At 45.1% G+C, this 26,416-nt stretch overlaps 1 protein-coding gene across 2 annotated transcripts in view; it reads left to right on the top strand.

Annotated features, from left to right (window-relative positions):
- The window catches only part of rgma (repulsive guidance molecule BMP co-receptor a), a 129,528-nt gene that overhangs the window by 47,435 nt on the left and 55,677 nt on the right, over positions 1–26,416 (top strand). For both annotated transcript variants that reach the window (XM_072435811.1, XM_072435812.1), the window contains exon 3: positions 5,502–6,004. In XM_072435811.1, coding sequence (XP_072291912.1) covers positions 5,502–6,004 — 503 coding nt within the window. The remainder of the gene's footprint in view (positions 1–5,501; positions 6,005–26,416) is intronic.

The following is a 26,416-nucleotide window of genomic DNA, read 5'->3' as shown; positions in this document are numbered from 1 at the left end:
ATAATATTTAACCCTTTCCAGTCAAAACCTTTGGCGCGTTTCAACTCCTTAACGCTTTCACCGATTTCAACAAGTGATACCTCATTACGATCGCTTTCACTGTCTCATTACTGCTATTACTTTTGACATTTGTAATACTTGTACTTTTTGCAGTATTTACAAAAGTATAAGTATTTTGACACTTCTCCACCTTCGGTAAGTTTCAACTCCTTGGCGCTTTCACCGATTTCAACAAGTGATACCTCATTACGATCGCTTTCACAGTCTTACGTGTGCTATTACTTTTGACATTTGTACTACTTGTACTTTTTACAGTATTTACAAAAGTACTTTAACCCATTGTAATAAATGTGGCATTGAACACAATTCATGTTTTCAACAAATATTAACCCTTCCACACTTCCAAACACTTTCAACACATTCAGAATTCAACACATTAGTATTTAAACACATGTAGTACTTGTACACACATGTAGTACTTTAGTATTTAAAAATGCTTTTAACACAAAAAGTACTTTTAACACAAAAAGTACTTTTAACACAAAAAATACTTTTAACACAAAAAATACTTTTAACACAAAAAATACTTTTAACACAAAAATACTTTTAACACAAAAAATACTTTTGACACAAAAAGTACTTTTGACACAAAAAATACTTTTAACCCCAAAAATACTTTTAACACAAAAAATACTTTTAACACAAAAAATACTTTTAACACAAAAAATACTTTTAACACAAAAAGTACTTTTAACACAAAAAGTACTTTTAACACAAAAAATACTTTTAACACAAAAAATACTTTTAACACAAAAAGTACTTTTAACACAAAAAGTACTTTTAACACAAAAATACTTTTAACACAAAAAACTTTTAACACAAAAAGTACTTTTAACACAAAAAGTACTTTTAACACAAAAAGTACTTTTAACACAAAAAGTACTTTTAACACAAAAAATACTTTTAACACAAAAAGTACTTTTACACAAAAAAGTACTTTTACACAAAAAAGTACTTTTACACAAATTCGGCAATTTCACACAATTAAATAACTTCAACAACTTCACACTTCAACAAATTTGTACTTACACACATGTACACTTTCAGCAAGAATGCAGACACTCAAGCAATGGCTTCAGCCATTGCAAAATCTAGTTATTATTATTATTATATTTTCCAGTTTTTTCCTGACCTTCGGCGCGTTTCAACTCCCTAACGCTTTCACCGATTTCAACAAGTGATACCTCATTATGATCGTGTTCACTGTGTCCTTATTGCTATTACTTTTGACATTTGTACTACTTGCACTTTTCGCAGTATTTGTAAAAGTATAATATTTAACCCTTTCACGTCCAAAACCTTTGGCGCGTTTCAACTCCTTAACGCTTTCACCGATTTCAACAAGTGATACCTCATTACGATCGCTTTCACTGTCTCATTACTGCTATTACTTTTGACATTTGTAATACTTGTACTTTTTGCAGTATTTACAAAAGTATAAGTATTTTGACACTTTTCCACCTTCGGTAAGTTTCAACTCCTTGACGCTTTCACCGATTTCAACAAGTGATACCTCATTACGATCGCTTTCACAGTCTTACGTGTGCTATTACTTTTGACATTTGTAATACTTGTACTTTTTGCAGTATTTACAAAAGTATAAGTATTTTGACACTTTTCCACCTTCGGTAAGTTTCAACTCCCTAACGCTTTCACCGATTTCAACAAGTGATACCTCATTATGATCGTGTTCACTGTGTCCTTATTGCTATTACTTTTGACATTTGTACTACCTGTACTTTTTACAGTATTTACAAAAGTACTCATTGTAATAAATGTGGCATTGAACACAAGTCATGTTTTCAACAAATATGAACCCTTCCACACTTCCAACACATTCAGAATTCAACACATTAGTATTTAAACACATGTAGTACTTGTACACACATGTAGTACTTTTACACACATGCAGTACTTTTACACAAAAAAGTACTTTTACATAAAAAAAATACTTTTACACCAAAAATACTTTTAACACAAAAAATACTTTTATCACAAAAAATACTTTTACACAAAAAGTACTTTTAACACAAAAAGTACTTTTAACACAAAAAATACTTTTAACACAAAAAAAACTTTTAACACAAAAAAACTTTTAACACAAAAAACTTTTAACACAAAAAGTACTTTTAACACAAAAAATACTTTTAACACAAAAAAATACTTTTAACACAAAAAAAAACTTTTAACACAAAAAAAAACTTTTAACACAAAAAATACTTTTAACACAAAAAATACTTTTAACACAAAAAGTACTTTTAACACAAAAAATACTTTTACACAAAAAAGTACTTTTACCACCTACTTACCCAGCTCAACCAACCGTCCGGCCTGTCTACTTTTTCCCATGGAGGTTTTTTTTAGTTTTTCCTGGCCGAGAAGGAGAATCCTAAGGACAGGGGATTCCCAGGACATCCCTCGCACCTGCTCCCCATCTTCAATCAACGCACCCAAGTCCCTGTGGCACCTCTGCTCCCATCAGTGCATTTATTTTCTTATGCCGCCATCTAGTGGACACTTTAAATGTGGCAGGCAGAGCACATGTTTCGAACACACCCAAGTCCCTGTCCCTGTGGCACCTCTGCTCCCATCAGTGCATTTGTTTTCTTATGCCGCCATCTAGTGGACACTATTACTTTTGACATTTGTACTACTTGTACTTTTTACAGTATTTACAAAAGTACTTTAACCCATTGTAATAAATGTGGCATTTGAACACAATTCATGTTTTCAACAAATATTAACCCTTCCACACTTCCAAACACTTTCAACACATTCAGAATTCAACACATTAGTATTTAAACACATGTAGTACTTGTACACACATGTAGTACTTTTACACACATGCAGTACTTTTACACAAAAAAGTACTTTTACATAAAAAAATACTTTTACACCAAAAATACTTTTAACACAAAAAATACTTTTAACACAAAAAATACTTTTAACACAAAAAACTTTTAACACAAAAAATACTTTTAACACAAAAAATGCTTTTAACACAAAAAGTACTTTTAACACAAAAAATACTTTTAACACAAAAAAAACTTTTAACACAAAAAAACTTTTAACACAAAAAGTGCTTTTACACAAAAAAGTACTTTAACACAAAAAATGCTTTTACACAAAAAGTAATTTTACACAAAAATGCTTTTACACAAAAAGTGCTTTTACACAAATTCGGCAATTTTACACAATTAAACAACTTCAAACAACTTCACACTTCAACAAATTTGTATTTAACAAGTTATACGTCATTACGATCGCTTTCACAGTATTACGTGTGCTATTACTTTTGACATTTAAACAAGCTGTACTTTTTGCAGTATTTGCAAAAGTATCAGTATTTTTACACTTTCCGACCTTCGGCGCGTTTCAACTCCTTAACACTTTCACCGATTTCAACAAGTTATACCTCAGTACGATCGTTTTCACTGTCTCATTATTGCTATTACTTTTGACATTTGTACTACTTGCACTTTTTGCAGTATTTTCAAAAGTACTTTATTCCATTGAAATGAATGGGGCATTGAACACAATTCAGTTTTTCAACAAATTTAACCCTTCCACACTTCAAAACACTTTCAACACATTCAGAATTGAACAAATTAGTACTTACACACATGTAGTACTTTTACAAATATGTAGTACTTTTACACACATGCAGTACTTTTACACACAAAAGTACTTTTTACACAAATTCAGCAATTTTACACAATTAAACTACTACTAAACCACGTCACACTTCAACAAATTAATATTTGCACACATAGTACTCCTACACACATGTAGTACTCTTACACACATGCAGTACTTTTACACAAAAAAGTATTTTTACACTAAAAAGTACTTTTACACAAAAAGTACTTTTACACAAAAAGTACTTTTACACAAAAAAGTACTTTTACACAAATTTAGCAATTTTACACAATTAAACTACTTCAAACAACTTCACACTTCAACAAATTAGTACTTACCCACATGTTGTACTATTACACACTTTTTGCAAGAATGCAGACACTCGCAATGGCTTCAGCCATTGCAAATTCTAGTTATTATTATTATATTTTCCATGATTTTCCATTTAGCCAGTTTCAACTCCGCTTTCGCAGTGTGCTATTACTTTTGACATTTGAAAAGCTTGTACTTTTTACAGAATTTGCAAAAGTATTAGTACTCCATTTAGCCAGTTTCAACTCCTTAACGCTTTAACCGATTTCAACAAGTTATACCTCATTATGATCGCTTTCGCAGTAGTACATGTGCTATTACTTTTGACATTTGAACAACTTGTACTTTTTGCAGAATTTTCAAAAGTATTCGTACTTTTTCCTCATTTAAATGAATTTGGGCATTATGAGTGTCTGCGGAATTCTTTAGACTTTATTCTTTAGAATTTTGTGACGGAGCCAGTCGAGCGAGTGAGAGAGCGAGAGAGAGAGAGAGAGAGAGAGAGGGAGAGAGAGAGAGGGAGAGGGAGAGAGAGAGAGAGAGAGAGAGAGAGGGAGGGGGAGGGGGAGGGAGGGGGAAGAGAGGGGGAAGAGAGGGGGAGAGGGAGAGACGCAGACACTCTAGCAATGGCTTCAGCCATTGCAAATTTTCTAGTTTGGCTTTGCTCCTCTTCCCCTCCTTTTATTTTGTGGCTAACTGGTTGTGGATTCTTGTTTGCCATTGTAACAAACGTTGTGCTCGCTGATAGGAAGATATGTCTGAAGAAATCGCTAAGGACGGCGGTGCTGGAGAACACGTCAGGTGTTTATGCAAATGAGTCAGTTACACTAGGAACGATGTGAGTTGGACTGACAAGCCCAAGCCTCATTTTCTATTGGTGAAAGTTTTACCGACCCATCTCGAAAAGGTTGTTCACCAACAGCTCATGGATTTCCTCTTAATAAACAACTGATTTGATGTTTTTCAGTCAGGTTTGAGGCAAATGACATCTGAACACTGACACGGGAAAAGCCTCTGTCTGTAGGGTATTATGGAAGATTGTCATTAGTTTTTAGCTGTCAATATCTGTTCAAATTAAAGAATAATGCAAACTCATTACACTTGGAAGTGGAAATGAGTTCTAACGGCAGCTGAGCTGCCTGAGACACGCCAGTTGTTACTGCAGCTTCCAATTATTTCAGAGAAATATCTTTCCCTAGTTCTACATAAAATGAGGTTGTACATGTTCAGCTTCTCTCTGTAAATCTCTTTTTGAACCTGGAGCTATGACTTGCGCCTTTTCCGTTCGGCCCTGCAGCACTCCCTTTTCAACAACTGCATAATATTAATACCAATTTTCACAAACGGCAACAAAAGAGCTCCCAAGAATGCATAGAAATGTTCAATGATGGACAGATGTAAAGGACTAAAAGGACTATGGACTAAGAGGACGTGTGTGTGTGTGTGTGTGCTGCTCAGTAACAGAATGTGTTTGTGTGTTGTCGTTGCAGTGAGCCTGCAGTGTAAGATCCTCAAGTGTAATTCAGACTTCTGGGCGTCGACGGGTCACTCGGGGCCAGAGGAGGAGTTCTGTGTGGCTCTGCGAGCGTACAACAGCTGTGTGCGGCGCACTGCGCGCACCTGTCGAGGAGACCTGGCCTACCACTCTGCGCAGCACGGTATTGAGGACCTCATGATGCAGCACAACTGCTCCAAAGAGGGCCCCACCAGGAGCCCTCAGGCCCCGCCCCCTCCTCCACCCCCGCCTGACACTCAGGAGCACTCAGACGGACCTGAGACTTGTCAATATGAACACGGCCTGCCCCGCGGAGCCCCGGCCCCCAACTACGCCCACTGCGGCTTCTTCGGGGACCCTCACCTGCGCACCTTTGGAGACCACTTCCAGACCTGCAAAGTGGAGGGGGCGTGGCCTCTCATTCACAACAAGTACCTATCTGTGCAGGTGACCAATACTGCTGTGGTTCCTGGCGCCATGGCAACGGCCACCAGCAAGGTGAGAGTTAGGCCACGTTTCCCCAGACCCCTGACCCCATACCCTTGACCCCAGACCTCTGACCCTTGACCTCATACCCTTGACCCCAGACCTCTGACCCTTGACCTCATACCCTTGACCACAGACCTGTGACCCTTGACCTCATACCTCTGACCACATTAAACTGAATCCCCCTGAGCGATTCACAAAAAGACTCTGAATTATCTTCACATTTGAATTACCGATATGTGAATAGATTTTTATTTTTAACATCCAATAAATCATAATAAATACAAATAGTCTTTGAATATGCAATGTCTTTCAAAATACTTTTTTGTTTGTTACTTAACTGTGTAAATCCAGACTTAGAATCCCTTTCTCTTGAGCAGAGCATTGAACTTTAAAAAAACACAAACACATTTTATGGCTTGCTTTTGAAATATGTATTTGTATTTAATTGTGCATGTATAGCACACAACTTGGCCGATTTAATACGTTATGGTGTATGATATCCTGGAGCGCCCTCTAGTGGTTACTACTGTTTTTTTATTTCTATTTCAGATTTATTTATTTCAGGAAAGTCCCATTGAGATTATGAGTCCTGGCCATGAGCACAGATCATTCATAACATGGCACAAATATGCAACATAGATTGGAAGTGACCTGTATGAACCAGTTCTTTCAGTTTCCAGAGCTTTTGTTGAGGGAGACAAAGAAAAGAAAACACAAAGATCCCGGGTAAAAGTGGAACTTTTCACGTCACGTCCGGAACACAAAATTAAATCAAATGTATTGGCATTTTTTCGTGAAAGAGCAACACAAAGTGGCACACAATTGTGAAGTGGAAGGAAAATTATACATAATTTACAGAAAAATACAAATAATAAAACTGAAAAGTGCAGTGTGCAAAAGTATTCACCTCTTTTCCCTACAGCAGAAATGTAGTTCTCAATTTGGACACTCGGGTTGGGGCATTCATATAAATAAAGTCACCGTAATCTAAGAAAAGTAACTAGCTCATTTTTTGAATTAAAAGAGAAGAATAGTTTGCAGATTTTCAGTTTTAATTTCTTAATTGTGCTTTGAAGGTGAGGTCATCAATTAAAATACCATATTTATAGTTTAACTTTTTCAATTTCATTCCCTTGAAAAGTGACTCTTTGTGAATAACATTAGCTTAGTTCTATTTGCATTTAGAGAAAAGTCTAATTGTAAGAAATATTCATATTATATATTTTATATCCTTTGTGCAATGTAACGACACTAGCAAAGGGTTTGTAATGGCGAGGCACAATGTTGACCTCTGTAATGACGAGGCACAATGTTGACCTCTGTAATGACGAGGCACAATGTTGACCTCTGTAATGACGAGGCACAATGTTGACCTCTGTAATGACGAGGCACAATGTTGACCTCTGTAATGACAATGTTGACCTCTGTAATGACGAGGCACAATGTTGACCTCTGTAATGACGAGGCACAATGTTGACCTCTGTAATGACGAGGCACAATGTTGACCTCTGTATTAATGAGGCACAATGTTGACCTCTGTAATGGCGAGGCACAATGTTGACCTCTCTAATGGCGAGGCACAATGTTGACCTCTGTAATGACGAGGCACAATGTTGACCTCTGTAATGACGAGGCACAATGTTGCCCTCTGTAATGACGAGGCACAATGTTGACCTCTGTAATGACGAGGCACAATGTTGACCTCTGTAATGACGAGGCACAATGATGACCTCTGTAATGACGAGGCACAATGTTGACCTCTGTAATGACGAGGCACAATGTTGACCTCTGAAATGACGAGGCACAATGATGACCTCTGTAATGACGAGGCACAATGTTGACCTCTGTAATGACGAGGCACAATGTTGACCTCTGTAATGACGAGGCACAATGTTGACCTCTGTATTGACGAGGCACAATGTTGACCTCTGTATTGACGAGGCACAATGTTGACCTCTGTAATGACGAGGCACAATGTTGACCTCTGTAATGGCGAGGCACAATGTTGACCTCTGTAATGACGAGGCACAATGTTGACCTCTGTAATGACGAGGCACAATGTTGACCTCTGTAATGACGAGGCACAATGTTGACCTCTGTAATGACGAGGCACAATGTTGACCTCTGTAATGGCGAGGCACAATGTTGACCTCTGTAATGGCGTGAGGCTCAATGTTGACCTCTGTAATGGCGAGGCACAATGTTGACCTCTGTAATGGCGAGGCACAATGTTGACCTCTGTAATGACGAGGCTCAATGTTGACTTTTGTAATGGCGTGGTACAATGTTGACCTCTGTAATGGCGAGGCACAATGTTGACCTCTGTAATGACGAGGCACAATGTTGACCTCTGTAATGACGAGGCACAATGTTGACCTCTGTAATGGCGAGGCACAATGTTGACCTCTGTAATGGCGAGGCTCAATGTTGACCTCTGTAATGACGAGGCACAATGTTGACCTCTGTAATGGCGAGGCACAATGTTGACCTCTTTTATGACGAGGCACAATGTTGACCTCTGTATTGGCGAGGCAAAATGTTGACCTCTGTAATGGCGAGGCACAATGTTGACCTCTGTAATGACGAGGCACAATGTTGACCTCTGTAATGACGAGGCACAATGTTGACCTCTGTAATGACGAGGCACAATGTTGACCTCTGTAATGACGAGGCACAATGTTGACCTCTGTAATGACGAGGCACAATGATGACCTCTGTAATGACGAGGCACAATGTTGACCTCTGTAATGACGAGGCACAATGTTGACCTCTGTAATGGCGAGGCACAATGTTGACCTCTGTAATGACGAGGCACAATGTTGACCTCTGTAATGACGAGGCACAATGTTGACCTCTGTAACAAGGTTGTTCATCGTCTAGAGCTGTGGAGAGGTCATTGATCACCTTCAGCGCTGCAGTCATAACTCTTTGTGTTCAGAGGAAACATTCTTTCACATGTGCAGTGTGTGAAATTGGCCTTTGGCTGTTTAGTTGTTGCATCACCTCTTTTGAACGATGGTGTGACAAATGCTGATTTCCATAGTGCCACAGTCAATTTTGCAAAAAAATATTCAAGTTTAAGTGCAGTTCATAATGGTCCCTTTAAACTGCAATGTTAAATTTAAACTGTAAATAGAAAAGGCCTAAACAAAGTATGTAAGCTAAAAGCAGATCATGTGGGCCAGGGCTGTTCAACAGAATAAAAGAAAAGACAAATCTGCACAACACACACCAAATATCCAACACTTTCAATGAAGAGAGTTAATACAATAAGATACTGCAAAATATCAAACAAAATTCATTACCAACATTGCTGTTTGAAACCTAACCAGGTCTGAACCAGAATTACACCAGGACTAGGCTAGAACCAACCAGTGGCTAGTCTATTGGAACAGCAGCGGGAAAAAAGTTATTTTTTCCACAGAGAGCGATTTAACGAAAAATTGCTGGTGTTTTGGCTGAGCGGGACCTACAGCTTTCAGAAATGTCGGATATAGCAGCAATTTGACCTATTTTTGGGTTAGGGCCGTGGGTCTGAGGGGGTCTGAGGGCCGTGGGTCTGAGGGGGTCTGAGGGCCGTGGGTCTGAAGGGGTCTGAGGGCCGTGGGTCTGAGGGACGTGTGTCAGAGATGTGGCAGTAGTTTGGACGTGTGTCTGAGATGTGGCAGTAGTTTGGACGTGTGTCTGAGACGTGGCAGTAGTTTGGTCGTGTGTCTGAGATGTGGCAGTAGTTTGGACGTGTGTCTGAGGTGTGGCAGTAGTTTGGACGTGTGTCTGAGACGTGGCAGTAGTTTGGTTGTGTGTCTGAGACGTGGCAGTAGTTTGGTCGTGTGTCTGAGATGTGGCAGCAGTTTGGACGTGTGTCTGAGATGTGGCAGTAGTTTGGACGTGTGTCTGAGATGTGGCAGTAGTTTGGACGTGTGTCTGAGATGTGGCAGTAGTTTGGTCATGTGTCTGAGGTGTGGCAGTAGTTTGGTCGTGTGTCTGAGATGTGGCAGTAGTTTGGTCGTGTGTCTGAGGTGTGGCAGTAGTTTGGACGTGTGTCTGAAACGTGGCAGTAGTTTGGACGTGTCTCTGAGATGTGGCAGTAGATTGGTTGTGTGTCTGAGATGTGGCAGTAGATTGGTCGTGTGTCTGAGGTGTGGCAGTAGTTTGGTCGTGTGTCTGAGATGTGGCAGTAGTTTGGTCGTGTGTCTGAGGTGTGGCAGTAGTTTGGACGTGTGTCTGAAACGTGGCAGTAGTTTGGACGTGTCTCTGAGATGTGGCAGTAGATTGGTTGTGTCTCTGAGATGTGGCAGTAGATTGGTTGTGTGTCAGAGATGTGGCAGTAGTTTTGTCGTGTGTCAGAGATGTGGCAGTAGTTTGGTTGTGTGTCTGACATGTGGCAGTAGTTTGGTCGTGTGTCTGAGATGTGGCAGTAGTTTGGACGTGTGTCTGAGATGTGGCAGTAGTTTGGACGTGTGTCTGAGATGTGGAAGTAGTTTGGTCATGTGTCAGAGATGTGGCAGTAGTTTGGTCGTGTGTCTGAGACGTGGCAGTAGTTTGGTAGTGTGTCTGACATGTGGCAGTAGTTTGGTCGTGTGTCTGAGATGTGGCAGTAGTTTGGACGTGTGTCTGACATGTGGCAGTAGTTTGGACGTGTGTCTGAGATGTGGCAGTAGTTTGGACGTGTGTCAGAGATGTGCCAGTAGTTTGGTCGTGTGTCAGAGATGTGGCAGTAGTTTGGTCGTGTGTCAGAGATGTGGCAGTAGTTTGGTTGTGTGTCTGAGATGTGGCATTAGTTTGGTCGTGTGTCTGAGATGTGGCAGTAATTTAGACGTGTGTCTGAGATGTGGCAGTAGTTTGGACGTGTGTCTGAGATGTGGCAGTAGTTTGGTCGTGTGTCTGAGATGTGGCAGTAGTTTGGTCGTGTGTCTGAGACGTGGCAGTAGTTTGGTCGTGTGTCTGAGATGTGGCAGTAGTTTGGTCGTGTGTCTGACATGTGGCAGTAGTTTGGACGTGTGTCTGAGATGTGGCTGTAGTTTGGTCGTGTGTCTGAGATGTGGCAGTAGTTTGGACGTGTGTCTGAGATGTGGCAGTAATTTGGACGTATGTCTGAGATGTGGCAGTAGTTTGGTCGTGTGTCAGAGATGTGGCAGTAGTTTGGTCGTGTGTCTGAGATGTGGCAGTAGTTTGGACGTGTGTCTGAGATGTGGCAGTAGTTTGGTCGTGTGCCTGAGATGTGGCAGTAGTTTGTGTGTCAGAGATGTGGCAGTAGTTTGGACGTGTGTCAGAGATGTGCCAGTAGTTTGGTCATGTGTCTGAGATGTGGCAGTAGTTTGGTCTTGTGTCTGAGATGTGGCAGTAGTTTGGACGTGTGTCTGAGATGTGGCAGTAGTTTGGACGTGTGTCAGAGATGTGCCAGTAGTTTGGTCGTGTGTCAGAGATGTGGCAGTAGTTTGGTCGTGTGTCAGAGATGTGGCAGTAGTTTGGTTGTGTGTCTGAGATGTGGCAGTAGTTTGGTCGTGTGTCTGAGATGTGGCAGTAATTTAGACGTGTGTCTGAGATGTGGCAGTAGTTTGGACGTGTGTCTGAGATGTGGCAGTAGTTTGGTCGTGTGTCTGAGATGTGGCAGTAGTTTGGTCGTGTGTCTGAGACGTGGCAGTAGTTTGGTCGTGTGTCTGAGATGTGGCAGTAGTTTGGTCGTGTGTCTGACATGTGGCAGTAGTTTGGACGTGTGTCTGAGATGTGGCTGTAGTTTGGTCGTGTGTCTGAGATGTGGCAGTAGTTTGGACGTGTGTCTGAGATGTGGCAGTAATTTGGACGTAGGTCTGAGATGTGGCAGTAGTTTGGTCGTGTGTCAGAGATGTGGCAGTAGTTTGGTCGTGTGTCTGAGATGTGGCAGTAGTTTGGACGTGTGTCTGAGATGTGGCAGTAGTTTGGTCGTGTGCCTGAGATGTGGCAGTAGTTTGTGTGTCAGAGATGTGGCAGTAGTTTGGACGTGTGTCAGAGATGTGCCAGTAGTTTGGTCATGTGTCTGAGATGTGGCAGTAATTTGGACGTATGTCTGAGATGTGGCAGTAGTTTGGTCGTGTGTCTGAGATGTGGCAGTAGTTTGGTCGTGTGTCAGAGATGTGGCAGTAGTTTGGTCTTGTGTCTGAGATGTGGCAGTAGTTTGGACGTGTGTCTGAGATGTGGCAGTAGTTTGGTCGTGTGTCTGAGACGTGGCAGTAGTTTGGTCGTGTGTCTGAGATGTGGCAGTAGTTTGGTCGTGTGTCTGAGATGTGGAAGTAGTTTGGACGTGTGCCTGAGATGTGGCAGTAGTTTGGTCGTGTGTCTGAGATGTGGCAGTAGTTTTGTCGTGTGTCAGAGATGTGACAGTAGTTTGGTCTTGTGTCTGAGATGTGGCAGTAGTTTGGACGTGTGTCTGAGATGTGGCAGCTGTTTTGTCGTGTGTCAGAGATGTGGCAGCAGTTTGGTCGTGTGTCTGAGATGTGGCTGTAGTTTGGTCGTGTGTCTAAGATGTGGCAGTAGTTTGGACGTGTGTCAGAGATGTGCCAGTAGTTTGGTCGTGTGTCTGAGATGTGGCAGTAATTTGGACGTATGTCTGAGATGTGGCAGTAGTTTGGTCGTGTGTCAGAGATGTGGCAGTAGTTTGGTCGAGTGTCTGAGATGTGGCAGTAGTTTGGACGTGTGTCTGAGATGTGGCAGTAGTTTGGTCGTGTGTCTGAGATGTGGCAGTAGTTTGTGTGTCAGAGATGTGGCAGTAGTTTGGACGTGTGTCAGAGATGTGCCAGTAGTTTGGTCATGTGTCTGAGATGTGGCAGTAATTTGGACGTATATCTGAGATGTGGCAGTAGTTTGGTCGTGTGTCAGAGATGTGGCAGTAGTTTGGTCGTGTGTCTGAGATGTGGCAGTAGTTTGGTCGTGTGTCAGAGATGTGGCAGTAGTTTGGTCTTGTGTCTGAGATGTGGCAGTAGTTTGGTCGTGTGTCTGAGATGTGGCAGTAGTTTGGACGTGTGTCTGAGATGTGGCAGTAGTTTGGTCGTGTGTCAGAGATGTGCCAGTAGTTTGGTCGTGTGTCAGAGATGTGGCAGCAGTTTGGTCGTGTGTTTGAGATGTGGCAGTAGTTTGGTCGTGTGTCTGAGACGTGGCAGTAGTTTGGACGTGTGTCTGAGATGTGGCAGTAGTTTGGTCGTGTGTCTGAGATGTGGCAGTAGTTTTGTCGTGTGTCAGAGATGTGACAGTAGTTTGGTCTTGTGTCTGAGATGTGGCAGTAGTTTGGTCATGTGTCAGAGATGTGGCAGTAGTTTGGTCGTGTGTCTGAGATGTGGCAGCAGTTTGGACTTGTGTCTGAGATGTGGCAGTAGTTTGGTCGTGTGTCTGAGACGTGGCAGTAGTTTGGTAGTGTGTCTGACATGTGGCAGTAGTTTGGTTGTGTGTCTGAGATGTGGCAGTAGTTTGGACGTGTGTCTGAGATGTGGCAGTAGTTTGGACGTGTGTCTGAGATGTGGCAGTAGTTTGGTCGTGTGTCAGAGATGTGGCAGCAGTTTGGTCGTGTGTCTGAGATGTGGCTGTAGTTTGGTCGTGTGTCTGAGATGTGGCAGTAGTTTGGACGTGTGTCTGAGATGTGGCAGTAGTTTGGTCGTGTGTCAGAGATGTGCCAGTAGTTTGGTCGTGTGTCAGAGATGTGGCAGCAGTTTGGTCGTGTGTCTGAGATGTGGCAGTAGTTTGGTCGTGTGTCAGAGATGTGGCAGTAGTTTGGTCTTGTGTCTGAGATGTGGCAGTAGTTTGGACGTGTGTCTGAGATGTGGCAGCAGTTTTGTCGTGTGTCAGAGATGTGGCAGTAGTTTGGTCGTGTGTCTGAGATGTGGCAGTAGTTTGGACGTGTGTCTGACATGTTGCAGTAGTTTGGTCGTGTGTCTGAGATGTGGCAGTAGTTTGGTCGTGTGTCTGAGATGTGGCAGTAGTTTGGACGTGTGTCTGAGATGTGGCAGTAGTTTGGACGTGTGTCTGAGAGGTGGCAGTAGTTTGGTCGTGTGTCTGAGATGTGGCAGTAGTTTGTGTGTCAGAGATGTGGCAGTAGTTTGGACGTGTGTCTGAGATGTGGCAGTAGTTTGGTCGTGTGTCTGAGATGTGGCAGTAGTTTGGTCGTGTGTCTGAGATGTGGCAGTAGTTTGGACGTGTGTCTGAGATGTGGCAGTAGTTTGGACGTGTGTCTGAGATGTGGCAGTAGTTTGGTCCTGTGTCAGAGATGTGGCAGCAGTTTGGTCGTGTGTCTGAGATGTGGCTGTAGTTTGGTTGTGTGTCTGAGATGTGGCAGTAGTTTGGACGTGTGTCTGAGATTTGGCAGTAGTTTGGTCGTGTGTCAAAGATGTGGCAGCAGTTTGGTCGTGTGTCTGAGATGTGGCAGTAGTTTGGTCATGTGTCTGAGATGTGGCAGTAGTTTGGTCGTGTGTCTGAGACGTGGCAGTAGTTTGGACGTGTGTCTGAGATGTGGCAGTAGTTTGGTCGTGTGTCTGAGATGTGGCAGTAGTTTGGTCATGTGTCAGAGATGTGGCAGTAGTTTGGTCTTGTGTCTGAGATGTGGCAGTAGTTTGGACGTGTGTCTGAGATGTGGCAGCAGTTTTGTCGTGTGTCAGAGATGTGGCAGTAGTTTGGTCGTGTGTCTGAGATGTGGCAGTAGTTTGGACGTGTGTCTGACATGTTGCAGTAGTTTGGTCGTGTGTCTGAGATGTGGCAGTAGTTTGGTCGTGTGTCTGAGATGTGGCAGTAGTTTGGACGTGTGTCTGAGATGTGGCAGTAGTTTGGTCGTGTGTCTGAGATGTGGCAGTAGTTTGGACGTGTGTCAGAGATGTGTCAGCAGTTTGGTCAAGTGTCTGAGATGTGGCAGTAGTTTGGTCGTGTGTCTGAGATGTGGCAGTAGTTTTGTGTCAGAGATGGGGCAGTAGTTTGGACGTGTGTCTGAGATGTGGCAGTAGTTTGGTCGTGTGTCTGAGATGTGGCAGTAGTTTGGTCGTGTGTCTGAGATGTGGCAGTAGTTTGGACGTGTGTCTGAGATGTGGCAGTAGTTTGGACGTGTGTCTGAGATGTGGCAGTAGTTTGGTCGTGTGTCTGAGATGTGGCAGTAGTTTGGACGTGTGTCAGAGATGTGGCAGCAGTTTGGTCAAGTGTCTGAGATGTGGCAGTAGTTTGGACGTGTGTCAGAGATGTGCCAGTAGTTTGGTCGTGTGTCTGAGATGTGGCAGTAATTTGGACATATGTCTGAGATGTGGCAGTAGTTTGGTCGTGTGTCAGAGATGTGGCAGTAGTTTGGTCGTGTGTCTGAGATGTGGCAGTAGTTTGGTCGTGTGTCTGAGATGTGGCAGTAGTTTGGACGTGTGCCTGAGATGTGGCAGTAGTTTGGTCGTGTGTCTGAGATGTGGCAGTAGTTTTGTCGTGTGTCAGAGATATGGCAGTAGTTTGGTCTTGTGTCTGAGATGTGGCAGTAGTTTGGACGTTTGTCTGAGATGTGGCAGCTGTTTTGTCGTGTGTCAGAGATGTGGCAGCAGTTTGGTCGTGTGTCTGAGATGTGGCTGTAGTTTGGTCGTGTGTCTGAGATGTGGCAGTAGTTTGGACGTGTGTCAGAGATGTGCCAGTAGTTTGGTCGTGTGTCTGAGATGTGGCAGTAATTTGGACGTATGTCTGAGATGTGGCAGTAGTTTGGTCGTGTGTCAGAGATGTGGCAGTAGTTTGGTCGTGTGTCTGAGATGTGGCAGTAGTTTGGACGTGTGTCTGAGATGTGGCAGTAGTTTGGTCGTGTGTCTGAGATGTGGCAGTAGTTTGTGTGTCAGAGATGTGGCAGTAGTTTGGACGTGTGTCAGAGATGTGCCAGTAGTTTGGTCGTGTGTCTGAGATGTGGCAGTAGTTTGGTCGTGTGTCTGAGATGTGGCAGTAGTTTGGTCGTGTGTCAGAGATGTGGCAGTAGTTTGGTCGTGTGTCTGAGATGTGGCAGTAGTTTGGTCGTGTGTCAGAGATGTGGCAGTAGTTTGGTCTTGTGTCTGAGATGTGGCAATAGTTTGGTCGTGTGTCTGAGATGTGGCAGTAGTTTGGACGTGTGTCTGAGATGTGGCAGTAGTTTGGTCGTGTGTCAGAGATGTGCCAGTAGTTTGGTCGTGTGTCAGAGATGTGGCAGCAGTTTGGTCGTGTGTTTGAGATGTGGCAGTAGTTTGGTCGTGTGTCTGAGATGTGGCAGTAGTTTGGTCGTGTGTCTGAGATGTGGCAGCAGTTTGGTCGTGTGTCTGAGATGTGGCAGTAGTTTGGTCGTGTGTCTGAGATGTGGCAGTAGTTTGGACGTGTGTCTGAGATGTGGCAGTAGTTTGGACGTGTGTCTGAGAGGTGGCAGTAGTTTGGTCGTGTGTCTGAGATGTGGCAGTAGTTTGTGTGTCAGAGATGTGGCAGTAGTTTGGACGTGTGTCTGAGATGTGGCAGTAGTTTGGTCGTGTGTCTGAGATGTGGCAGTAGTTTGGTCGTGTGTCTGAGATGTGGCAGTAGTTTGGACGTGTGTCTGAGATGTGGCAGTAGTTTGGTCGTGTGTCAAAGATGTGGCAGCAGTTTGGTCGTGTGTCTGAGATGTGGCAGTAGTTTGGTCATGTGTCTGAGATGTGGCAGTAGTTTGGTCGTGTGTCTGAGACGTGGCAGTAGTTTGGACGTGTGTCTGAGATGTGGCAGTAGTTTGGTCGTGTGTCTGAGATGTGGCAGTAGTTTGGTCATGTGTCAGAGATGTGGCAGTAGTTTGGTCTTGTGTCTGAGATGTGGCAGTAGTTTGGACGTGTGTCTGAGATGTGGCAGCAGTTTTGTCGTGTGTCAGAGATGTGGCAGTAGTTTGGTCGTGTGTCTGAGATGTGGCAGTAGTTTGGACGTGTGTCTGACATGTTGCAGTAGTTTGGTCGTGTGTCTGAGATGTGGCAGTAGTTTGGTCGTGTGTCTGAGATGTGGCAGTAGTTTGGACGTGTGTCTGAGATGTGGCAGTAGTTTGGTCGTGTGTCTGAGATGTGGCAGTAGTTTGGACGTGTGTCAGAGATGTGTCAGCAGTTTGGTCAAGTGTCTGAGATGTGGCAGTAGTTTGGTCGTGTGTCAGAGATGTGGCAGTAGTTGTGTGTCAGAGATGGGGCAGTAGTTTGGACGTGTGTCTGAGATGTGGCAGTAGTTTAGTCGTGTGTCAGAGATGTGCCAGTAGTTTGGTCGTGTGTCTGAGATGTGGCAGTAGTTTGGACGTGTGTCTGAGATTTGGCAGTAGTTTGGTCGTGTGTCAAAGATGTGGCAGCAGTTTGGTCGTGTGTCTGAGATGTGGCAGTAGTTTGGTCATGTGTCTGAGATGTGGCAGTAGTTTGGTCGTGTGTCTGAGACGTGGCAGTAGTTTGGACGTGTGTCTGAGATGTGGCAGTAGTTTGGTCGTGTGTCTGAGATGTGGCAGTAGTTTGGTCATGTGTCAGAGATGTGGCAGTAGTTTGGTCTTGTGTCTGAGATGTGGCAGTAGTTTGGACGTGTGTCTGAGATGTGGCAGAAGTTTTGTCGTGTGTCAGAGATGTGGCAGTAGTTTGGTCGTGTGTCTGAGATGTGGCAGTAGTTTGGACGTGTGTCTGACATGTTGCAGTAGTTTGGTCGTGTGTCTGAGATGTGGCAGTAGTTTGGTCGTGTGTCTGAGATGTGGCAGTAGTTTGGACGTGTGTCTGAGATGTGGCAGTAGTTTGGTCGTGTGTCTGAGATGTGGCAGTAGTTTGGACGTGTGTCAGAGATGTGTCAGCAGTTTGGTCAAGTGTCTGAGATGTGGCAGTAGTTTGGTCGTGTGTCAGAGATGTGGCAGTAGTTGTGTGTCAGAGATGGGGCAGTAGTTTGGACGTGTGTCTGAGATGTGGCAGTAGTTTAGTCGTGTGTCAGAGATGTGCCAGTAGTTTGGTCGTGTGTCTGAGATGTGGCAGTAGTTTGGTCTTGTGTCTGAGATGTGGCAGTAGTTTGGACGTGTGTCTGAGATGTGGCAGCAGTTTTGTCGTGTGTCAGAGATGTGGCAGTAGTTTGGTCGTGTGTCTGAGATGTGGCAGTAGTTTGGACGTGTGTCCGACATGTTGCAGTAGTTTGGTCGTGTGTCTGAGATGTGGCAGTAGTTTGGTCGTGTGTCTGAGATGTGGCAGTAGTTTGGACGTGTGTCTGAGATGTGGCAGTAGTTTGGACGTGTGTCTGAGAGGTGGCAGTAGTTTGGTCGTGTGTCTGAGATGTGGCAGTAGTTTGTGTGTCAGAGATGTGGCAGTAGTTTGGACGTGTGTCTGAGATTTGGCAGTAGTTTGGTCGTGTGTCTGAGATGTGGCAGTAGTTTGGTCGTGTGTCTGAGATGTGGCAGTAGTTTGGACGTGTGTCTGAGATGTGGCAATAGTTTGGCCTTGTGTCTGACATGTGGCAGTAGTTTGGACGTGTGTCTGAGATGTGGCAGTAGTTTGGTCCTGTGTCAGAGATGTGGCAGCAGTTTGGTCGTGTGTCTGAGATGTGGCTGTAGTTTGGTCGTGTGTCTGAGATGTGGCAGTAGTTTGGACGTGTGTCTGAGATTTGGCAGTAGTTTGGTCGTGTGTCAAAGATGTGGCAGTAGTTTGGACATGTGTCTGAGATGTGGCAGTAGTTTGGTCGTGTGTCAGAGATGTGGCAGCAGTTTGGTCGTGTGTCTGAGATGTGGCAGTAGTTTGGTCGTGTGTCTGAGATGTGGCAGTAGTTGTGTGTCAGAGATGGGGCAGTAGTTTGGACGTGTGTCTGAGATGTGGCAGTAATTTGGTCGTGTGTCTGAGATGTGGCAGTAGTTTGGTCGTGTGTCTGAGATGTGGCAGTAGTTTGGACGTGTGTCTGAGATGTGGCAGTAGTTTGGTCGTGTGTCTGAAATGTGGCAGTAGTTTGGACGTGTGTCAGAGATGTGGCAGCAGTTTGGTCAAGTGTCTGAGATGTGGCAGTAGTTTGGACGTGTGTCAGAGATGTGCCAGTAGTTTGGTCGTGTGTCTGAGATGTGGCAGTAATTTGGACGTATGTCTGAGATGTGGCAGTAGTTTGGTCGTGTGTCAGAGATGTGGCAGTAGTTTGGTCGTGTGTCTGAGATTTGGCAGTAGTTTGGACGTGTGTCTGAGATGTGGCAGTAGTTTGGTCGTGTGCCTGAGATGTGGCAGTAGTTTGTGTGTCAGAGATGTGGCAGTAGTTTGGTCGTGTGTCTGAGATGTGGCAGTAGTTTGGACGTGTGTCTGAGATGTGGCAGTAGTTTGGACGTGTGTCTGAGATGTGGCAGTAGTTTGGTCGTGTGTCTGAGATGTGGCAGTAGTTTTGTCGTGTGTCAGAGATGTGACAGTAGTTTGGTCTTGTGTCTGAGATGTGGCAGTAGTTTGGTCATGTGTCAGAGATGTGGCAGTAGTTTGGTCGTGTGTCTGAGATGTGGCAGCAGTTTGGACTTGTGTCTGAGATGTGGCAGTAGTTTGGTCGTGTGTCTGAGACGTGGCAATAGTTTGGTAGTGTGTCTGACATGTGGCAGTAGTTTGGTCGTGTGTCTGAGATGTGGCAGTAGTTTGGACGTGTGTCTGAGATGTGGCAGTAGTTTGGACGTGTGTCAGAGATGTGCCAGTAGTTTGGTCGTGTGTCTGAGATGTGGCAGTAATTTGGACGTGTGTCTGAGATGTGGCAGTAGTTTGGTCGTGTGTCAGAGATGTGGCAGTAGTTTGGTCGTGTGTCAGAGATGTGGCAGTAGTTTGGTTGTGTGTCTGAGATGTGGCAGTAGTTTGGTCGTGTGTCTGAGATGTGGCAGTAATTTGGACGTGTGTCTGAGATGTGGCAGTAGTTTGGACGTGTGTCTGAGATGTGGCAGTAGTTTGGTTGTGTGTCTGAGATGTGGCAGTAGTTTGGTCATGTGTCTGAGACGTGGCAGTAGTTTGGTCGTGTGTCTGAGATGTGGCAGTAGTTTGGTCGTGTGTCTGACATGTGGCAGTAGTTTGGACGTGTGTCTGACATGTGGCAGTAGTTTGGACGTGTGTCTGACATGTGGCAGTAGTTTGGACGTGTGTCTGAGATGTGGCAGTAGTTTGGTCGTGTGTCTGAGATGTGGCTGTAGTTTGGTCGTGTGTCTGAGATGTGGCAGTAGTTTTGACGTGTGTCTGAGATGTGGCAGTAGTTTGGTTGTGTGTCTGAGATGTGGCAGTAGTTTGTGTGTCAGAGATGTGGCAGTAGTTTGGACGTGTGTCTGAGATGTGGCAGTAGTTTGGTCGTGTGTCTAAGATGTGGCAGTAGTTTGGTCGTGTGTCTGAGATGTGGCAGTAGTTTGGACGTGTGTCTGAGATGTGGCAGTAGTTTGGTCGTGTGTCTGAGATGTGGCAGTAGTTTGGACGTGTGTCAGAGATGTAACAGTAGTTTGGTCGTGTGTCTGAGATGTGGCAGTAGTTTGGTCGTGTGTCTGAGATGTGGCAGTAGTTTGTGTGTCAGAGATGTGGCAGTAGTTTGGACGTGTGTCTGAGATGTGGCAGTAGTTTGGTCGTGTGTCTGAGATGTGGCAGTAGTTTGGTCGTGTGTCTGAGACGTGGCAATAGTTTGGTAGTGTGTCTGACATGTGGCAGTAGTTTGGTCGTGTGTCTGAGATGTGGCAGTAGTTTGGACGTGTGTCTGAGATGTGGCAGTAGTTTGGACGTGTGTCAGAGATGTGCCAGTAGTTTGGTCGTGTGTCTGAGATGTGGCAGTAATTTGGACGTGTGTCTGAGATGTGGCAGTAGTTTGGTCGTGTGTCAGAGATGTGGCAGTAGTTTGGTCGTGTGTCAGAGATGTGGCAGTAGTTTGGTTGTGTGTCTGAGATGTGGCAGTAGTTTGGTCGTGTGTCTGAGATGTGGCAGTAATTTGGACGTGTGTCTGAGATGTGGCAGTAGTTTGGACGTGTGTCTGAGATGTGGCAGTAGTTTGGTTGTGTGTCTGAGATGTGGCAGTAGTTTGGTCATGTGTCTGAGACGTGGCAGTAGTTTGGTCGTGTGTCTGAGATGTGGCAGTAGTGTGGTCGTGTGTCTGACATGTGGCAGTAGTTTGGACGTGTGTCTGACATGTGGCAGTAGTTTGGACGTGTGTCTGACATGTGGCAGTAGTTTGGACGTGTGTCTGAGATGTGGCAGTAGTTTGGTCGTGTGTCTGAGATGTGGCTGTAGTTTGGTCGTGTGTCTGAGATGTGGCAGTAGTTTTGACGTGTGTCTGAGATGTGGCAGTAGTTTGGTTGTGTGTCTGAGATGTGGCAGTAGTTTGTGTGTCAGAGATGTGGCAGTAGTTTGGACGTGTGTCTGAGATGTGGCAGTAGTTTGGTCGTGTGTCTAAGATGTGGCAGTAGTTTGGTCGTGTGTCTGAGATGTGGCAGTAGTTTGGACGTGTGTCTGAGATGTGGCAGTAGTTTGGTCGTGTGTCTGAGATGTGGCAGTAGTTTGGACGTGTGTCAGAGATGTAACAGTAGTTTGGTCGTGTGTCTGAGATGTGGCAGTAGTTTGGTCGTGTGTCTGAGATGTGGCAGTAGTTTGTGTGTCAGAGATGTGGCAGTAGTTTGGACGTGTGTCTGAGATGTGGCAGCAGTTTTGTCGTGTGTCAGAGATGTGGCAGTAGTTTGGTCGTGTGTCTGAGATGTGGCAGTAGTTTGGACGTGTGTCTGACATGTTGCAGTAGTTTGGTCGTGTGTCTGAGATGTGGCAGTAGTTTGGTCGTGTGTCTGAGATGTGGCAGTAGTTTGGACGTGTGTCTGAGATGTGGCAGTAGTTTGGTCGTGTGTCTGAGATGTGGCAGTAGTTTGGACGTGTGTCAGAGATGTGTCAGCAGTTTGGTCAAGTGTCTGAGATGTGGCAGTAGTTTGGTCGTGTGTCTGAGATGTGGCAGTAGTTTTGTGTCAGAGATGGGGCAGTAGTTTGGACGTGTGTCTGAGATGTGGCAGTAGTTTGGTCGTGTGTCTGAGATGTGGCAGTAGTTTGGTCGTGTGTCTGAGATGTGGCAGTAGTTTGGACGTGTGTCTGAGATGTGGCAGTAGTTTGGACGTGTGTCTGAGATGTGGCAGTAGTTTGGTCGTGTGTCTGAGATGTGGCAGTAGTTTGGACGTGTGTCAGAGATGTGGCAGCAGTTTGGTCAAGTGTCTGAGATGTGGCAGTAGTTTGGACGTGTGTCAGAGATGTGCCAGTAGTTTGGTCGTGTGTCTGAGATGTGGCAGTAATTTGGACGTATGTCTGAGATGTGGCAGTAGTTTGGTCGTGTGTCAGAGATGTGGCAGTAGTTTGGTCGTGTGTCTGAGATGTGGCAGTAGTTTGGTCGTGTGTCTGAGATGTGGCAGTAGTTTGGACGTGTGCCTGAGATGTGGCAGTAGTTTGGTCGTGTGTCTGAGATGTGGCAGTAGTTTTGTCGTGTGTCAGAGATATGGCAGTAGTTTGGTCTTGTGTCTGAGATGTGGCAGTAGTTTGGACGTTTGTCTGAGATGTGGCAGCTGTTTTGTCGTGTGTCAGAGATGTGGCAGCAGTTTGGTCGTGTGTCTGAGATGTGGCTGTAGTTTGGTCGTGTGTCTGAGATGTGGCAGTAGTTTGGACGTGTGTCAGAGATGTGCCAGTAGTTTGGTCGTGTGTCTGAGATGTGGCAGTAATTTGGACGTATGTCTGAGATGTGGCAGTAGTTTGGTCGTGTGTCAGAGATGTGGCAGTAGTTTGGTCGTGTGTCTGAGATGTGGCAGTAGTTTGGACGTGTGTCTGAGATGTGGCAGTAGTTTGGTCGTGTGTCTGAGATGTGGCAGTAGTTTGTGTGTCAGAGATGTGGCAGTAGTTTGGACGTGTGTCAGAGATGTGCCAGTAGTTTGGTCGTGTGTCTGAGATGTGGCAGTAGTTTGGTCGTGTGTCTGAGATGTGGCAGTAGTTTGGTCGTGTGTCAGAGATGTGGCAGTAGTTTGGTCGTGTGTCTGAGATGTGGCAGTAGTTTGGTCGTGTGTCAGAGATGTGGCAGTAGTTTGGTCTTGTGTCTGAGATGTGGCAGTAGTTTGGTCGTGTGTCTGAGATGTGGCAGTAGTTTGGACGTGTGTCTGAGATGTGGCAGTAGTTTGGTCGTGTGTCAGAGATGTGCCAGTAGTTTGGTCGTGTGTCAGAGATGTGGCAGCAGTTTGGTCGTGTGTTTGAGATGTGGCAGTAGTTTGGTCGTGTGTCTGAGATGTGGCAGTAGTTTGGTCGTGTGTCTGAGATGTGGCAGCAGTTTGGTCGTGTGTCTGAGATGTGGCAGTAGTTTGGTCGTGTGTCTGAGATGTGGCAGCAGTTTGGTCGTGTGTCTGAGATGTGGCAGTAGTTTGGTCGTGTGTCTGAGATGTGGCAGTAGTTTGGACGTGTGTCTGAGATGTGGCAGTAGTTTGGACGTGTGTCTGAGAGGTGGCAGTAGTTTGGTCGTGTGTCTGAGATGTGGCAGTAGTTTGTGTGTCAGAGATGTGGCAGTAGTTTGGACGTGTGTCTGAGATGTGGCAGTAGTTTGGTCGTGTGTCTGAGATGTGGCAGTAGTTTGGTCGTGTGTCTGAGATGTGGCAGTAGTTTGGACGTGTGTCTGAGATGTGGCAGTAGTTTGGTCGTGTGTCAAAGATGTGGCAGCAGTTTGGTCGTGTGTCTGAGATGTGGCAGTAGTTTGGTCATGTGTCTGAGATGTGGCAGTAGTTTTGACGTGTGTCTGAGATGTGGCAGTAGTTTGTGTGTCAGAGATGTGGCAGTAGTTTGGACGTGTGTCTGAGATGTGGCAGTAGTTTGGTCGTGTGTCTAAGATGTGGCAGTAGTTTGGTCGTGTGTCTGAGATGTGGCAGTAGTTTGGACGTGTGTCTGAGATGTGGCAGTAGTTTGGTCGTGTGTCTGAGATGTGGCAGTAGTTTGGACGTGTGTCAGAGATGTGGCAGTAGTTTGTGTGTCAGAGATGTGGCAGTAGTTTGGACGTGTGTCTGAGATGTGGCAGTAGTTTGGTCGTGTGTCTGAGATGTGGCAGTAGTTTGGTCGTGTGTCTGAGATGTGGCAGTAGTTTGGACGTGTGTCTGAGATATGGCAGTAGTTTGGTCGTTTGTCTGAGATTTGGCAGTAGTTTGGACGTGTGTCAGAGATGTGGCAGCAGTTTGGTCAAGTGTCTGAGATGTGGCAGTAGTTTGGACATGTGTCAGAGATGTGCCAGTAGTTTGGTCGTGTGTCTGAGATGTGGCAGTAGTTTGGACGTGTGTCAGAGATGTAACAGTAGTTTGGTCGTGTGTCTGAGATGTGGCAGTAGTTTGGTCGTGTGTCTGAGATGTGGCAGTAGTTTGTGTGTCAGAGATGTGGCAGTAGTTTGGACGTGTGTCTGAGATGTGGCAGTAGTTTGGTCGTGTGTCTGAGACGTGGCAATAGTTTGGTAGTGTGTCTGACATGTGGCAGTAGTTTGGTCGTGTGTCTGAGATGTGGCAGTAGTTTGGACGTGTGTCTGAGATGTGGCAGTAGTTTGGACGTGTGTCAGAGATGTGCCAGTAGTTTGGTCGTGTGTCTGAGATGTGGCAGTAATTTGGACGTGTGTCTGAGATGTGGCAGTAGTTTGGTCGTGTGTCAGAGATGTGGCAGTAGTTTGGTCGTGTGTCAGAGATGTGGCAGTAGTTTGGTTGTGTGTCTGAGATGTGGCAGTAGTTTGGTCGTGTGTCTGAGATGTGGCAGTAATTTGGACGTGTGTCTGAGATGTGGCAGTAGTTTGGACGTGTGTCTGAGATGTGGCAGTAGTTTGGTTGTGTGTCTGAGATGTGGCAGTAGTTTGGTCATGTGTCTGAGACTTGGCAGTAGTTTGGTCGTGTGTCTGAGATGTGGCAGTAGTTTGGTCGTGTGTCTGACATGTGGCAGTAGTTTGGACGTGTGTCTGACATGTGGCAGTAGTTTGGACGTGTGTCTGACATGTGGCAGTAGTTTGGACGTGTGTCTGAGATGTGGCAGTAGTTTGGTCGTGTGTCTGAGATGTGGCTGTAGTTTGGTCGTGTGTCTGAGATGTGGCAGTAGTTTTGACGTGTGTCTGAGATGTGGCAGTAGTTTGGTTGTGTGTCTGAGATGTGGCAGTAGTTTGTGTGTCAGAGATGTGGCAGTAGTTTGGACGTGTGTCTGAGATGTGGCAGTAGTTTGGTCGTGTGTCTGAGATGTGGCAGTAGTTTGGACGTGTGTCTGAGATGTGGCAGTAGTTTGGTCGTGTGTCTGAGATGTGGCAGTAGTTTGGACGTGTGTCAGAGATGTAACAGTAGTTTGGTCGTGTGTCTGAGATGTGGCAGTAGTTTGGTCGTGTGTCTGAGATGTGGCAGTAGTTTGTGTGTCAGAGATGTGGCAGTAGTTTGGACGTGTGTCTGAGATGTGGCAGTAGTTTGGTCGTGTGTCTGAGATGTGGCAGTAGTTTGGTCGTGTGTCTGAGATGTGGCAGTAGTTTGGACGTGTGTCTGAGATATGGCAGTAGTTTGGTCGTTTGTCTGAGATTTGGCAGTAGTTTGGACGTGTGTCAGAGATGTGGCAGCAGTTTGGTCAAGTGTCTGAGATGTGGCAGTAGTTTGGACGTGTGTCAGAGATGTGCCAGTAGTTTGGTCGTGTGTCTGAGATGTGGCAGTAATTTGGACGTATGTCTGAGATGTGGCAGTAGTTTGGTCGTGTGTCAGAGATGTGGCAGTAGTTTGGTCGTGTGTCTGAGATGTGGCAGTAGTTTGGACGTGTGTCTGAGATGTGGCAGTATTTTGGACGTGTGTCTGAGATGTGGCAGTAGTTTGGTTGTGTGTCTGAGATGTGGCAGTAGTTTGTGTGTCAGAGATGTGGCAGTAGTTTGGACGTGTGTCTGAGATGTGGCAGTAGTTTGATCGTGTGTCAGAGATGTGCCAGTAGTTTGGTCTTGTGTCAGAGATGTGGCAGCAGTTTGGTCGTGTGTCTGAGATGTGGCAGTAGTTTGGTCGTGTGTCTGAGATGTGGCAGTAGTTTGGTCGTGTGTCTGAGACGTGGCAGTAGTTTGGACGTGTGTCTGAGATGTGGCAGTAGTTTGGTCGTGTGTCTGAGATGTGGCAGTAGTTTTATCGTGTGTCAGAGATGTGACAGTAGTTTGGTCTTGTGTCTGAGATGTGGCAGTAGTTTGGTCATGTGTCTGAGATGTGGCAGTAGTTTGGTCGTGTGTCAGAGATGTGACAGTAGTTTGGTCGTGTGTCTGAGATGTGACAGTAGTTTGGACGTGTGTCTGAGATGTGGCAGTAGTTTGGTCGTGTGTCAGAGATGTGCCAGTAGTTTGGTCGTGTGTCAGAGATGTGGCAGCAGTTTGGTCGTGTGTCTGAGATGTGGCAGTAGTTTGGTCGTGTGTCTGAGATGTGGCAGTAGTTTGGTCGTGTGTCTGAGACGTGGCAGTAGTTTGGACGTGTGTCTGAGATGTGGCAGTAGTTTGGTCATGTGTCTGAGATGTGGC

Source organism: Eucyclogobius newberryi, unplaced genomic scaffold (genome assembly GCF_026437365.1).
Source record: "Eucyclogobius newberryi isolate DKJ021-1_F unplaced genomic scaffold, fEucNew1.0.hap1 SCAF_7, whole genome shotgun sequence".
Lineage (NCBI taxonomy): Eukaryota > Metazoa > Chordata > Actinopteri > Gobiiformes > Gobiidae > Eucyclogobius > Eucyclogobius newberryi.
Note: the sequence above shows the minus strand (reverse complement) of the source record. Positions and strands in the feature narration are given on the sequence as shown.